At 42.0% G+C, this 15,598-nt stretch overlaps 1 protein-coding gene across 1 annotated transcript; it reads left to right on the forward strand.

Moving 5' to 3' along the window:
* The first annotated feature begins 3,032 nt into the window (after positions 1-3,032).
* On the forward strand, positions 3,033-12,654 carry hepacama (hepatic and glial cell adhesion molecule a). The gene is made up of 7 exons (XM_045703458.2): positions 3,033-3,243; positions 4,868-5,215; positions 5,708-5,989; positions 8,538-8,631; positions 10,643-10,722; positions 11,144-11,232; positions 11,343-12,654. Exons 1-7 carry the CDS (start codon positions 3,153-3,155, stop codon positions 11,676-11,678), a joined length of 1,320 nt encoding a protein of 439 aa, XP_045559414.2. The 5' UTR covers positions 3,033-3,152; the 3' UTR covers positions 11,679-12,654.
* Positions 12,655-15,598: the final 2,944 nt, after the last annotated feature.

The raw sequence follows: 15,598 nt of genomic DNA on the forward strand, positions 1-15,598 counted from the left end.
TCTACTATGGGTGAAAGATTCCAACGGTTGCTGGGTTGGCTAGTTCTGACATTCCACTTCTAGGTTTATTACACTGCCTTTGTTGAATAAACAGTAAGGCAGAATGTAATCATAGGGATTTCCCCTATGGACATGACATATGGTGCAATGTACAGTACATCACTGATGGTCTCTGCATCAATCCAAACTCATATTGAAGTTTTGTCAATATTGTCTGATAGACAAGTAGAAGGCTGAGAGGTTATATCATGTTAACGTTACTCCTTGTAGTCCAAGGACATCACATGCTCTGTTTAAAGGCGAATTGGCTCTTGAAGCCAAAACTACCAAATACTCAATCTAAACATGAATCGATTTAGTGTAAGTGTAAGTCTGGAATCAGACAATCTGCCGTGACATGTGCTTATTGCAGGTGTATAAATTCTGAGACTGAGCATTGAGCGGCAGGAGGAATACAGTTGTGATGATGGTGACAGCCTTTATGGTAAGGTGTTTAGCCTGACACTGCTTTGCTTATCAGTGATATTGATATCTGTTGTTTGCATGTGCAGTGCCTTCAGAAAGTACACCCCTTGATTTATCCCACATTTTGTTTGTGTTACAAAATGTGATTAAAATAGATGTAATTGTCATTTCTTGTCAACGATCTACACAAAATAATCTGTGATGTCAAAGTGGAAGAAAAATTCGAACATTTCAAAAATATGAATGAAAAATTAAACACTAATATATCTTTAGATAAGTATTCAACCCCCTGAGTCAATACATCTTAGAATCACCTATGCCAGCGATTACAGCTATGAGTCTTTCTGGGTAAGTCTAAGAGCTTTCCACACCTGGATTGTGCAACTTTGCCCCTTGCTCTTTTCAACATTCTTCAAGCTCTGTCAAATTGGTTGTTGATCATTGATACAACCATTTTCAGGTCTTGCCATAGATTTTCAAGCATATTTAAGTCAAAACTGTAACTCGGCCACTCAGGAACATTCACTGTCTTCTTGGTAAGCAACTCCAGTGTAGATTTGGATTGTGTTTTAGGTTATTGTCCTGCTGAAATGTGAATTCATCTCCCAGTTTCTGGTGGAAATCAAACTGAACCAGGTTTTCCTCTAGGAGTTATGAAGGACACCTGTATCTTTGTAATGACTGGGTGTATTGATTCATCATCCAAAGTGTAATGAATAACTTCACCATGCTCAAAGGGATATATATCTATATATTTTTTTAACTAGGTGTAACCGATGTGAAATGGCTAGTTAGTTAGCGGTGGTGCGCGCTAATAGCGTTTCAATCGGTGACGTCACTCGCTCTGAGACTTGAAGTAGGGTTTCCCCTTGCGTTGCAAGGGCCGCGGCTTTTGTGGCGCGATGGGTAATGATGCTTCGTGGGGTGTCAGTTGTTGATGTGTGCAAGGGTCCCTGGTTCGAGCCCGGGTTGGGGCGAAGAGAGGGACGGAACCTACACTGTTACATTGGCAAATCAATTAATAAGAACAAATTCTTATTTACAATGATGGCCTTGTGCAGGGGCAGAATGACAGATTTTTTACCTTGTCAGCTCGTGGTTTCGATCTAGCAACCTTTCAGTTACTGGCCCAACACTCAAACCACTAGGCTACCTGCCACCCCAAAGGATATTCCATGTCTGCTTTTGTATTTTTTTTACCCATCTACCAATAGTTGCCCTTCTCAGCGAGGCACTGGAAAACATCCCTGGTCTTTGTGGTTCAATCTGTGTTTGAAATTCACTGCTCGATTGAGGGACCTTACAGATAATTATATGTCTGGGGTACAGAGATGAGGTGGTCATTCAAAAATTATGTTAAACATTGTACACAGAGTGAATCCATGCAACTTATTATGTGAGTTATTAATCAAACCTTTGCTCCTGAACTTATTTAGGCTTGCCATTATAAAGTGGTTGAATACTCAAGACATTCCAGCTTTTCATTATTATTTTTGTTTTACTATTTCAAAAAACAAAATTCCACTTTGACATTATGGTGTATTGTGTGTAGGCCAGTGACAAAACATCTCAATTGAATACATTTAAATTCAGGCTGTAACGCAACAAATGTGGAATGTGGAAAAAGTCAAGGGATACTTGACTTGTGAATACTTTCTGAAGACAGCCCAGAGAGAGAACATACTTTTTATTTGTCTGAACTGCAGTGTACACGCTGCAACAAGAAGCTGAATTGCAGGTATTGTTACAATGATAAGATGATCAGAAATATCAAAACATGTTATAACAACATCAATCATGGTATCCTTTATTGTTCATATCTCCAGTGTATTATTTCTGTGTATTATTTCTGTGTATTATTTCTGTGCTCATTGATTTCCAGATTTTAATGCACCACCTAGTGGCCACATTGGGAACACATTGAATGTTTTTCTGAGTACTTCCCATACTTCTCTTCCCATCGTCTTACATCTGGGGTGTATGCACTAATAACCAAACGGAAGCAAATGGGCCATGACAGGGAGGGACTAACCTGAATTTGTCCAAAAAGAATTGCTTGTTTTCATTGCAAAACAGTTTTTTAAGGTGTGGACTAATACATAATCACTGTTTCTCTCTTATTTAGAGTGTGAGTCTGGAGGGGGGTTGGGCAGGGGGTGGGGACAGTAGTTGGGGAGAGTAGTTAGTTGTTTTTCAAGAGCAGTTATTCTGTTTCTCCGAGTGGGGTCCTTTTATAAAGCCTTTGGTTTATTAAGCAATTCTGAGCAGCACTGTAGGAATGACAATAAAGATACTGTTACTGAATACACTTGTTTTCAATCAAACAATATTTTGAAATGTATTGAAACCATATACATACGCTTGAAAGATATGAAGTCATCGTTGGTAATAGCAAATTTTACAGCCATACAAATGCAGTACAGAAAATAACAACATTTAAATGTAGCTATCTTCTTTAGCCTCTCACCATAATAAAAAAACAGTGCTTATTTATCTATGTCTCTGTCTAACAAAGCTGAGGGGACACACACACAGTGCTTTTGTTCATGCTGGGGTCCTGAGTGCTGGGGTTCAGAGTATGCAGGCAGCTGAGCCCAGTCTTGCAGTCTTGTGCATTCTCAGGGACGTGCCTGGAGTGGACAAATCATGCCCATTGGGTGGGAGAGGGACTCAGCGCTGTACCCAAGATGAAGGAGGAGAGGAGGAAGACTTCCTCGAAAGAAGACACAGTGTTTCCTTCGCTATTTTCACTCTTCGGCCTCTTTCTTTTCCAGGCAGGTAAGTGAACACTTTCAAACTTCATGATTTACTTTTTGGGAAACACAATGTGGTAAAGAACAAGTGGCTGAATCAGGAATGAATAGATAGTTTGAATGAATATATATGTGACTATATTGGCAAATATGTTTATCACATAGTAGTCAAGTAATAAGTGATAAGGCGATCAAGTAGATATTTGAGATTTATACAGCCGTCCTATTTAGATTCAGAAATTATTTTTTACATTGTTTCGTTAGCAATTCATTTGAACATGGATTTGTTTGATAATACATGATTTGATTGTAACCATAGTTCCTTTATGTGCTTGATCAATTCATTAAATATTATGTTAAAGTAGGCTAAGTGCTGTACAACATATTTAATTGGCCCAGGCAGTGAGAGTTGTTTTGTCCTGGTGTACCCTCTTAGCTCGAAGGCACAGGTCTATTCAGCCATACAGCTGTAGTGAAAAGAGCCTTGGTGAGCTGAGCTGTTGTTGGGATGTAAGTAGGGGAAGCATAGGTTAAGCGTTATGATATTACGAGAAGAGGCTTTGGGGGACTTGGAGTTGGAGCCCAGGCGAGGCAGTGGTGGTGGTGGTTTCTCTGCATTAAGAGCCTGTCTCAGCCTGCTTCTGCTGTGTAGCTGTGTGTTGTGTCATTGTGGCCATCCACTATTAGCAGAATCACTGAACCCTTGTGTCTCCTGCTTCTACAATCACAAAGAGCATGTCTCTCCCAGTGTTTTTTATACCACGGGAGGGAGGAAATCAGTCCAACAATCCTGGCCTTTGTCTGCCTCTCCCTGGCAACCCCCTTCAGGCTGAAAATTGTTACCACAGCGATCGAGCGATGCCATGCAGACACGCTACAGGGAGCAGAGCTGTGGCCGAGGAAGCTCGGTGCCAGATGCTCTCTCTCTCTCTCTATTGCCCCAGCATGACAAGCAACAGCCCATCCGTTAAGTACAGCGCCCATAAGTGGCTTCAGCCTATGGCTACATGTGGTCGAGGATGTGGGGACTTATAGGAAAGTCCACTGTGAGCATAATGGCGTTACTGTGTGTGGTTTCCAGGGCGGAACGAGACAAAAGGATGATATGCGGGTTATGTTGTAAGCCATCCTCCTGTATGCTCAAGGGGGATCCATTAATGGTACACAAATCAAAACAGATGTAATATGTTGGGCTTGTTTGGAGAGGGTCTGTCCTGTTATTGAATTTTCACTGAATGATTGATTGCGGTAATAATGAGGAGGTTTGAGGGACGACGTTTTCACTTGTAGATTTAATTGGATCTTGAGTCGTCTTGATTTCAAAAGTCCGCTTTCAAGAATAAAAGTTAGATCTACTCCTGGACTAATTTAGGGAATGGAGTGGAAAATATAGGCCCTTATCTGACTTTATTTTATACTGTATATCTGTGAGAGGCATATAAATACATAAGACAAACATCAGAAAGATCCATACTTTTTATTAGGACCTTATACTAGACCAGATCTCTCTGCTTGTAGGTAATGTGGTGACAGTAATCAGCCACTTACAGCCATCAAATCGTCCTGCATGCATGCGATCACTATATCCTGCACTGTATAGTCTACCACAGTGTTCACTGAACGTCGTGTGTTGGACTGTGTCCATGCAGTCAGAGTGGCTGGTGTCAACATCACCAGTCAGGCTCATCTGGTCCGAGGCACATTGGGTGGAGAGGCCCTCCTCTCCGTCAGCTACAGCAGCACCAGCTTCGACCAACCGGTCATCAAGTGGCAGCTGAAGAGGAACAAGCAGCAGCCCATCACCGTAGTCCAGTCAATAGGCACCAGCATCATCGGGAACCTGCGGCCCGAGTACAGGGACCGTATCATGGTGTTTGAGAACGGCACCTTGCTCCTCCACAACCTGCAGCTGTCTGACGAGGGGGCCTATGAAGTGGAGATCTCCATAACGGATGATGCCTTCACTGCGGAGTTCAACATCAACCTCACCGTAGATGGTAGGAAAGTTTCCTCTGTAGCTCATTTGGTAAAGCATGGTGCTTGCAACACCCGGATAGTGGGTTTCGATTCCCAGGACCACCCATACATACAATGTATGTGAAAGATTTAGGCAAGCATGACTGTAAGTCGCTTTGGATAAAAGCATCTGCTAAATGGCATGGTATTTGAGATCGCATTTACAATACGGCTCAGGCTACCGTATTAAAATAAACAGTCCAACAACTGACCAACTATTCACCTTAGTGACCTTAGTGAATTTACATCACATAAGGCTATTCCAGACTGAGGTGTAAGGCTAAAAAGTGTGGTCACACTTTAAACAAAGTACATCTTATAGCAGCCTTTATAAGTTCTTTCTAAGGCCTACTTTAAAGAGTAGGTAGCTTGTTATTTCTTCACAAATCATATACTGGGATAAGCATACTATCTAAACAGTGGAATACAGTTTATGTCACATCTATTTGACATGTTGTGTATTCTCCCCCCAGTACCTGTGTCCAGACCCTACGTCCAAATGATAGCCTCCTCGGTGCTGGAGTTGAGTGAACTCTTCACCTTACACTGTTCCCACGGCGATGGCACCAAGCCCACCTATGGCTGGCTGAAAGGGGGAAAGGTGCTGACCAATGACTCGCGCCTGCTCCTGTCACATGACCGGAAGTATCTGACCATCGCCCGGGTGCTGATGTCAGACGATGACATCTACAGCTGTACGGTGGATAACCCAATCAGTAGCATGAGGAGTGTGCCTGTCAAACTCACCGTCTACAGTAAGTAGAACTACAGTCGTAGTACTTTCTCCCTAGTAAGGATATTTATCTTGATTGCTTCAACATGTACAGTACCAGTCAAAAGTTTGGACACACCTACTCATTCTAGGGTTTTTCTTTATTTTTACTATTGTCTACATTGTAGAATAATAGTGAAGACATCAACACTATGAAATAACACATATGGAATCATGTAGTAACAAAAAAAGTGTTAAACAAATCAAAATATATGTTATACTTGAGATTCTTCAAAGTAGCCACCCTTTGCATTGATGACAGCTTTGCACACTCTTGGCATTCTCTCAACCAGCTTCATGAGGTAGTCACCTGGAATGCTTTTCCAACAGTCTTGAAGGAGTTCCCACATATGCTGAGCACTTGTTGGCTGCTTTTACTTCACTCTGCGGTCCAACTCATCCCAAAACCATCTCAATTGGGTTGAGGTCGGGTGATTGTGGAGGCCAAGTCATCCGATGCAGCACTCCATCACTCCCCTTCTTGGTCAAATAGCCTTTACACAGCCTGGAGGTGTGTTTTGGGTCATTGTCCTGTTGAAAAACAAATGATAGTCCCACTAAGCCCAAACCAGATGGGATGGTTTATCGCTGCAGAATGCTGTGGTAGCCATGCTGGTTAAGTGTGTCTTGAATTCTAAATAAATCACAGTGTCACCAGCAAAGCACCATAACACCACCCCTCCTCCTTCATGCTTCACAGGGGGAACCACACATGCAGAGGTCATCCATTCACCTACTCTGTGTCTCACAAAGACATGGTGGTTGGAACCATAAATATAACATTTGGACTCATCAGACCAAAGGACAGATTTCCACCGGTCTAATGTCCATTGCTCATGTTTCTTGGCCCAAGCAAGTCTTTTCATCTTATTGGTGTCCTTTAGTAGTGGTTTCTTTAGAGCAATTTGATCATGAAGGCCTGATTCACGCAGTCTCCTCTGAACAGTTGATGTTGCGATGTGACTGTTACTTGAACTCTGTGAAGCATTTATTTGGGCAGCAATCTGAGGTGCCGTTAATTGCCGATTTCTGAGGCTCTAATGAACTTATCCTCTGCAGCAGAGATAACTCTGGGTCTTTCTTTCCTGTGGCAGTCCTCATGAGAGCCAGTTTCATCATAGCGCTTGATGGTTTTTGCGACTGCACTTGAAGAAACGTTCAAAGTTCTTGAAATGTTCCATATTGATTGACCTTCATGACTTAAAGTAATAATGGACTGTTGTTTCACTTTGCTTATTTGAGCTGTTCTTCCCATAATATGGACTTGATCTTTTACAAAATAGGGCTATCTTCTGTATACAAACCCTACCTTGTCACAACACAACTGATTGGCTCAAACGCATTAAGAAGGAAAGAAATGCCACAAATGAACTTTTAACAAGACACATCTGTTAATTGAAATGCATTCCAGGTGACTACCTCATGAAGCTGGTTGAGAGAATTCCAAGAGTGTGCAAAGCTGTCATCAAGGCAAAGGGTGGCTATTTGAAGAATTTTAAATATAAAATATATATTCATTTGTTTAACACTTTTTTGGTTACTACATGATTCCTTATGTATTATTTCATAGTTTGACGTGTAGGAAATAGTTCAAATAAAGAAATATATGTTTTGATATGTTTAATCTCTTTTTTATTGGTTACTGCATGATACCATAAGTGTTATTTCATAGTTTTGATGTTTTCACTTTAATTATAAAATGCAAAAAATATTAAAAATAAAGAAAAACTGTTGAATGAGTATCCAAACTTTCGACTGGTACTGTACCTGTCAGGGAAAGGTTGAGATGACGTTCATTATGAAGAAACTTAATTGATGGGAGAGAGAGAGAGAGAGAGAGAGAGAGAGAGAAATCCAGTGAAAAGCTTGAGTTACTTATGAGGGCCAGTAGATAAAGGAAGCTGGTGGAGCTGAGGTCTTGCCCCAGTGGAGCATACTAATCCTTACTTCATTTTCCCCCAACTGAGACAAGGGCTGTGTAACAAATGGCACTATATAGGAAATAGGGTGCCATTTGGGATGCTACAACAGTGCGACAAGAGATCAGTTAGCCCCATAAGGGTCCTGTTTTCTCTCCTTACATACAGCCCTGTAAAAAGCCTCAAAGCAGCACTTTACAATCCTAGCTTTCACACACAGACTTGGCTGGCACAGCTAGTGATGGAAAACCTTAGTCTGGTTCCAGATCTGTTTGTGCTGTCTTGCCAACTCTTATGGTCATTGTTGCGCCAAACGTTGGCAAGACAGCACAAACAGATCCAGTTCCAGACTAGGAGAACCTAGCATTTTTACTCATTCTGAAACGGTTCCATTTTATTAGATGTTATTGTGGTCTCCACTAAAAGTTCTACAGTGGAGTGTGTTAAGATAGGCCTATAGTAGAGAAAGAGGAGAGTGTAGCTAATTTCCAGAGTCCGAGAGGTGATATCTTTGTCTAGTCCGAGTGGACTCTTTGCTTGTACAGTGGGGAAGTGTTTACGGTGTGTGAGAAAGGGCTACTCTGTTGACCACAGGCTTCATTCCTTTGCCAGGACGGAGTTCCCTGTATATCATCCTTACCACCGGGGGCATTTTCCTCCTCATCACCCTGGTGACAGTGTGCGCCTGCTGGAAGCCCTCTAAAAAGTAAGGGTTCCACATTATGCCTCCATCTTCCTATTCTGTTTGATACGTTTCAAGGAACAGAGTTAAGCACTAGGCAAGGAGCAGGCGGCTAGAATCGTAATCCCCTAGCCTAGCTCTCGACTACTCTGCAGTCCTGCAGGCGCATGTCCAATGTTACACTAAGGTTCTGACAACGATAGCATCGTGTGGGAGGGATTATATCTCTGTTGTTTAAAATGCAGTGATAATGGTATCCCACTAGCCTGGTGCCAGAACTGTTTGTGCTGTATAGCCTACTCCGATGGTTGTTGTCAATGTTGTCGCTATACAGCACAAACAAATCTTGGACCAGGCTAGAATTACACTGTATGCAGCATTTTAGATGTTCTCAAGGAGACAGAATGTACAGTCGTGGCCAAAAGTTTTGAGAATGACACAAATATTAATTTTCACAAAGTCTGCTTCCTCAGTGTCTTTAGATATTTTGTCAGATGTTACTATGGAATACTGAAGTATAATTACAAGCATTTCATAAGTGTCAAAGGCTTTTATTGACAATTACGGCAAGTTGATGCAGAGTCAATATTTGCAGTGTTGACCCTTCTTTTTCAAGACCTCTGCAATTTGCCCTGGCATGCTGTCAATTAACTTCTGGGCCACATCCTGACTGATGGCAGCCCATTCTTGCATAATCAATGCTTGGAGTTTGTCAGAATTTGTGGGTTTTTGTTTGTCCACCCACCTCTTGAGGATTGACCACAAGTTCTCAATGGGATTAAGGTCTGGGGAGTTTCCTGGCCATGGACCCAAAATATCGATGTTTTGTTCCCCGAGCCACTTAGTTATCACTTTTGCCTTATGGCAAGGTGTTCCATCATGCTGGAAAAGGCATTGTTTGTCACCAAACTGTTCCTGAATGGTTGGGAGAAGTTGCTCTTGGAGGATGTGTTTGTACCATTCTTTATTCATAGCTGTGTTGTTAGGTAAAATTGTCAGTGAGCCCACTCCCTTGGCTGAGAAGCAACCCCACACATGAATGGTCTCAGGATGCTTTACTGTTGGCATGACACAGGACTGATGGTAGCGCTCACCTTGTCTTCTCCGGACAAGCTTTTTTCCCGATGCCCCAAACAATCGGAAAGGGGATTCATCAGAGAAAATGACTTTACTCCAATCCTCAGCAGTCCAATCCCTGTACCTTTTGCAGAATATCAGCCTGTCCCTGATGTTTTTCCTGGAGAGAAGCTGCTTCTTTGCTGCCCTTCTTGACACCAGGCCATCCTCCAAAAGTCTTCGCCTCACTGTGCGTGCAGATGCACTCACACCTGCCTGCTGCCATTCCTGGGCAAGCTCTGTATTGGTGGTACCCTGATCCCGCAGCTGAATCAACTTTAGGAGACAGTCCTGGCGCTTGCTGGACTTTCTTGGGCGCCCTGAAGCCTTCTTCACAACAATTGAACTGCTCTCCTTGAAGTTCTTGACGATCCGATAAATGGTTGATTTAGGTGCAATCTTACTGGCAGCAATATCCTTGCCTGTGAAGCCCTTTTTGTGCAAAGCAATGATGACGGCACGTGTTTCCTTGCAGGTAACCATGGTTGACAGAGGAAGAACAATGATTCCAAGCACCACCCTCCTTTGGAAGCTTCCAGTCTGTTATTCGAACTCAATGAGCGTGACAGAGTGATCTCCAGCCTTGTCCTCGAGAACACTTACACCTGTGTTAACGAGAGAATCACTGACATGATGTCAGCTGGTCCTTTTGTGGCAGGGCTGAAATGCAGTGGAAATGTTTTTGAGGGATTCAGTTCATTTGCATGGCAAAGAGGGACTTTGCAATTAATTGCAATTCATCTGTTCACTCTTCATAACATTCTGGAGTATATGCAAATTGTCATCATACAAACTGAGGCAGCAGACTTTGTGAAAATTAATATTTGTGTAATTCTCAAAACTTTTACCATGATTGTAAACACTACACGAGTATACATGTGAAGCACTCATCTCCTATTTGTCTCTCATTGGGTTTAAGAAAGAAGCGGCGGGCTGCTATGGCAGCCATGTTGCAGAGATCTCCAGTATATGTAGAGAGGAGTGACATCAGTCATGATGGTAAGGGGAGAGAGGAATGTGAGCTTTTGACAGTGCTTTTTGAATGTGTGATGTTCTTTGTTCCCCACGCTAATTATTTCGTTTATTTATTCTTCCTATTACAGATATTTGAATGCAAACCTTTTTAGATGGGTAGATTTCATGGCAAAGTTATAGTCAATACACATTTTTTTGCAGAGTAGGCCTACACCACAGTAGGCTGCTGAGGGGAGGATGGCTCATAATAATCGCTGGAATGGAGTAAATGGAATGGTCTCAAACACATGGTAACCATGTGTTTGATGTGTCCGATACCATTCCATTAATTCCGTTCCAGCCATTACTATGAGCCGGTCCTCCCCAATTAAGGTGCCACCGGCCACCTGTGGCCTACACACATTTCTTAGTTTGTACAGTTGTTCACACATTCTTTAATTTGCAGTTGATGTGGTGCCAAAAACAATAGCCCATGAAACCCATGGAACCCATGGCCGTAGGAGCCCAATGGCTCTTTATGTTGTCAACGAAGATGTAAGTCACAGATTTTTCAATTACTGAAGACTAGTTTATTTTCAAGAATGTTGTTAGTTTTCCCTTAATTTTTTCTGCTTAACTCTATTCCTTCATTGTTGTTATTCCAGGAGAGTCTCGAAGGTGAGGATGATTGTTCAGCCAACTCCATCAGCCCCTCAGACCTCGCCCCGCCTGGTTACCCCAGCCCCCTCCCACTGTCCTCCCACTCACCCGAGGCACCCACCCGGCCCGTTCGCAAATACCCTCGTACCCCTGTGCCCTCACCCCCTGCCACCCCACTCAAGCCCTCTGCTCAGCCACCTGTCATGCCCTCAGCTCCACCCCCTGGATCACCTCCACATGTCCAGAGCTCAGGGCGTAAACTCCTCCCTCCTGTGGGCATCCCCACCAATCAACAGACAGAGGAGCTCCTGGCTACATCAGAGGCCGACGACGGGGATTAACGTCTGAATGACCACCCTCACTCACCTATCACTGCTTCTACTGTAGAATTCATCCACATCTAACCATGGAAATGTGTCGATTATCTTGTCTGTTTGGCTGGGTTTTGGTGTAAAGATATTTGCTGCGTCGGGATCAACTGCTCTGATCATGGTTTCCCTATACCCCTGGAAAAATGGTACGTTGTTCTTTTTTCCCACCAAGGTTTAAAAACATGAAACATCATCCATACTGCACAACACTGCTTTGAGATTGTTTCAGGTGTGAATCTACTTGGACCAACGGCCTCCATGTAGCCTGACTCTCGATCACTTTGCGCTTTAGCCAACTCCTCTCTGCTGTGGTGACAATGATAGTCAGAGGAGTGAGCTACAACACATACAGATCTGGGATCAGGCTAACCCCCATGGCTATTCTGGTGAACTCATGTAACACACAGTATCCACCAATCATTTTTTTGGGGCAGTCAATGTATGGCTCAGTTGGTAGAGCATGGTGTTTGCAATGCCAGGGTTGTGGGTTTGATTCCCACGGGGGACCAGTACGGGGAAAAAAAAATGTATGAAATGTGTGCATTCACTACTGTAAGTCACTCTGGATAAGAGTGTCTGCTAAATGACTAAAATGTAAGGGGCAAGGGGGATGTAAGTAGCCACAGTCAATTTACACTGGAATCTGGATATGTTATTACTTGAAAATTAGAGTAATGATAATGCATCCAATTTGTTTGATTTGCTACTTCCAGTAGAGGGAAGGGGGGGTTCACCGAAACTGCCACCCTAAGCCTTGGACTCATTATGTACATATGTCAATAGTGTATGTGATGTTCTTAGAATTGTTTTTGGGACCTTTTGCCTCCAAATACATTTTTTTCAAATAACATTTCATCCTAAAATCGTGTTTCTATTCCATGTTTCAAAATGAAATGACATTTATAGCCTAAAAAATGTAACAATAAATGCAATGTTGGAAAATGCCTCTATCATAAAATAGTTTTACTTTAACCTGTATACCAGCATAAAAACAGTTATTTCTATTCAATACTGTGAGGCGTGTAATATGTAAGACTTTTATTTTGACATGCATTGATATCTATATTCTATTTGGCTCCTCCTGTAAGGGCTTCTGGGTAGAAGATTCAGAGCTGCCATGATATAGTGTGTGGGCTTGTTGCTATTCCCCTCTCCCCTTTTTAGTTCTCTATTTCACCTGATAAGTTATGCAGTCCCAACATTAAGTTTGCACTAAGAGTCCCATCATGAAGTTTGCAGTCTAATGCAAAGATGATTGAACACTGTGTCAGCTTCTCCAACTGCAAGACCTACAACCCCACAGATTTACAGTGGCATACAGTGTGGCCATGAGCTGCATGCCAGACTGCAAGTCCATCTTGTGTCCAGTAGGTGATGCCCAAGCAAAAGCTGAAGGTTTGATGGATTTTATTTTTATTAGGATCTCTTTCAGCTCTCAAAGGGCTAGTGTTCTAATAGTCCTTAACAAATGTTAAAAAACATATACAAAAAATGTGAAAAACAACACAACCTAAGTAAAAACACAATACACACAAACACAGATACGAATCCCTAATACCTCTCTAATCATAGCCTAGCTCTCTTGAATGTTATGGGGTGGATACTTCTAATCAAACTGATGAGACCCCTGGGACAATGACTGTGTTTTAAATGGAGACCTGCACTCTAACACTAAGGGCTACAGCATACTAACTGATAGATTGAGCTTGAATAGTGGTCTAAAGTGCTTTCAGAGGTTGAGATGAAGGTTGAGGCCCCAGCCGAGAAGACCTACAGGTGGAGGACACTAACCTCAGTGCCGGCTTCTAGGCATAAGCGACGTAAGCTATTCTTTTAGGAACTCAGTCTGGGTCTCAACTTATTGTTGAGAGTTAGAATAGTAGAATACACCAGTTGTAAGTTCGAAATTTGTGCATCAGCAGTTTCTCTCTTATTTTGTCAGTCACTCAACTAGCCATGTCAGCTAACAAATTTTAGATTGGTAAGTTAGTCTAGACAGTTATCTAAACTTGTAGTAATAATGGCCAAATACTGACTGGGCACACAGGGCAAGTGCCCAGTGTCCCTGACCTCCAGGGGCCCCCATTGATTTAATTATTCACTCTCACTCAGATACTGTATCATTAACATGGCATAATGGCAAAATGTGTAGATTTGCAGGAAATTTGCTTTAAAACTGTAAAAAAACATCTCTGCCACATGGCAAAATTTGTAGAATTGTACAACATTTCTCATAAAACTGCAAAATATTCCCTCTTCCCCATGGCAAAATGTGTAGAACTGAGAAAACCTGCTTTAAACTGCAAAGTAAAAAAATCTGCCCAATGGCAAAATGAGTAGAATTGTATGAAATGTGTTATAAAATTGTTAAATGTTCTCTCTGCCCCATGGCAGATAACTTGCTTTAAAACAACAAAAAATGTATCTCTGCCCCATGGCAAAATAAGTACATTTCTATTAAATGTTTTATAAAAATGCAACATTTTCTCTCCGCTCCATGGCAAAATGTGTATAATTGCATCAAATTAGGTTTCAAACTCCATTTTCTTTAGCTCTGCCACATGGACAAATTTGTAGAATTGCAGAAAATTTGCCTTAAAACTGCAGTAATGTATCTCTGCCACATGGAAACATTTGAAGAACTGCATGACATGTCTTATACAATTACAAAATGTTCTCTCTGCCCCATTGCAAAATGTGTAGAACTGCCAAACATTTGCTTTAAAACGTCTCTCTGCCACATGGCAAAATAAATATAATTGCATGAACTGTATTATAAAATAGCACATTTTTCTTTAAACCTCATGGCAAATGTGTTGGATTGCAGGAAATTAGCTTTAAAACTGCAAAAATGTCTCTCTGCCACATTGAAAAATTTGAAGAATTGCATGAAATTTGTTATAAAATTGGTAAATGTTCTTTTTTCCCCATGGTAAAATGTGTAGAACTGCAGAAAATTTGAATTAAAACGGGAAAGATGTCTCTCTGCCCCATGGCAAAATAAGTAGAATGGTATGAAAGATATACAGTGGGGGGAAAAAAGTATTTGATCCCCTGCTGATTTTGTACGTTTGCCCACTTACAAAGAAATTATCAGTCTATACTTTTAATGGTAGGTTTATATGAACAGTGAGAGACAGAATAACAACAAAAAAATCCAGAAAAACGCACGTCAAAAATGTTATAAAATGATTTGCATTTTAATGAGGGAAATAAATATTTGACCCCTCTGCAAAACATGACTTAGTACTTGGTGGCAAAACCCTTGTTGGCAATCACAGAGGTCAGACGTTTCTTGTAGTTGGCCACCAGGTTTGCACACATCTCAGGAGGGATTTTGTCCCACTCCTCTTTGCAGATCTTCTCCAAGTCATTAAGGTTTCAAGGCTGACGTTTGGCAACTCGAACCTTCAGCTCCCTCCACAGATTTTCTATGGGATTAAGGTCTGGAGACTGGCTAGGCCACTCCAGGACCTTAATGTGCTTCTTCTTGAGCCACTCCTTTGTTGGCTTTGCTGTGTGTTTTGGGTCATTGTCATGCTGGAATACCCATCCACGACCCATTTTCAATGCCCTGGCTGAGGGAAGGAGGTTCTCACCCAAGATTTGACAGTACATGGCCCCGTCAAATGATGCGGTGAAGTTGTCCTGTCCCCTTAGCAGAAAAACACCCCCAAAGCATAATGTTTCCACCTCCATGTTTGACGGTGGGGATGGTGTTCTTGGGGTCTTAGGCAGCATTCCTCCTCCTCCAAACACGGTGTGTTGAGTTGATGCCAAAGAGCTCCATTTTGGTCTCATCTGACCACAACACTTTCACCAGTTGTCCTATGAATCATTCAGATGTTCATTGGCAAACTTCAGACGGGCATGTAAATGTATTCTTGAGC

The sequence above is a fragment of the Salmo salar genome, chromosome 20, assembly GCF_965601325.2.
Source record: "Salmo salar chromosome 20, fSalSal1, whole genome shotgun sequence".
Taxonomy (NCBI): Eukaryota; Metazoa; Chordata; class Actinopteri; order Salmoniformes; family Salmonidae; genus Salmo; species Salmo salar.

What these genes read in the sequence shown, in the direction of transcription:
- hepacama (XM_045703458.2), top strand. Translation starts at nt 3,153, where the DNA reads ATGAAGGAGGAGAGGAGGAAGACTTCCTCGAAAGAAGACACAGTGTTT. An exon ending in CCTCTTTCTTTTCCAGGCAG is followed by an intron (nt 3,244 to 4,867) that starts GTAAGTGAACAC and finishes GTGTCCATGCAG; the next exon opens with TCAGAGTGGCTGGTGTCAAC. An exon ending in TGCTGGAAGCCCTCTAAAAA is followed by an intron (nt 8,632 to 10,642) that starts GTAAGGGTTCCA and finishes ATTGGGTTTAAG; the next exon opens with AAAGAAGCGGCGGGCTGCTA.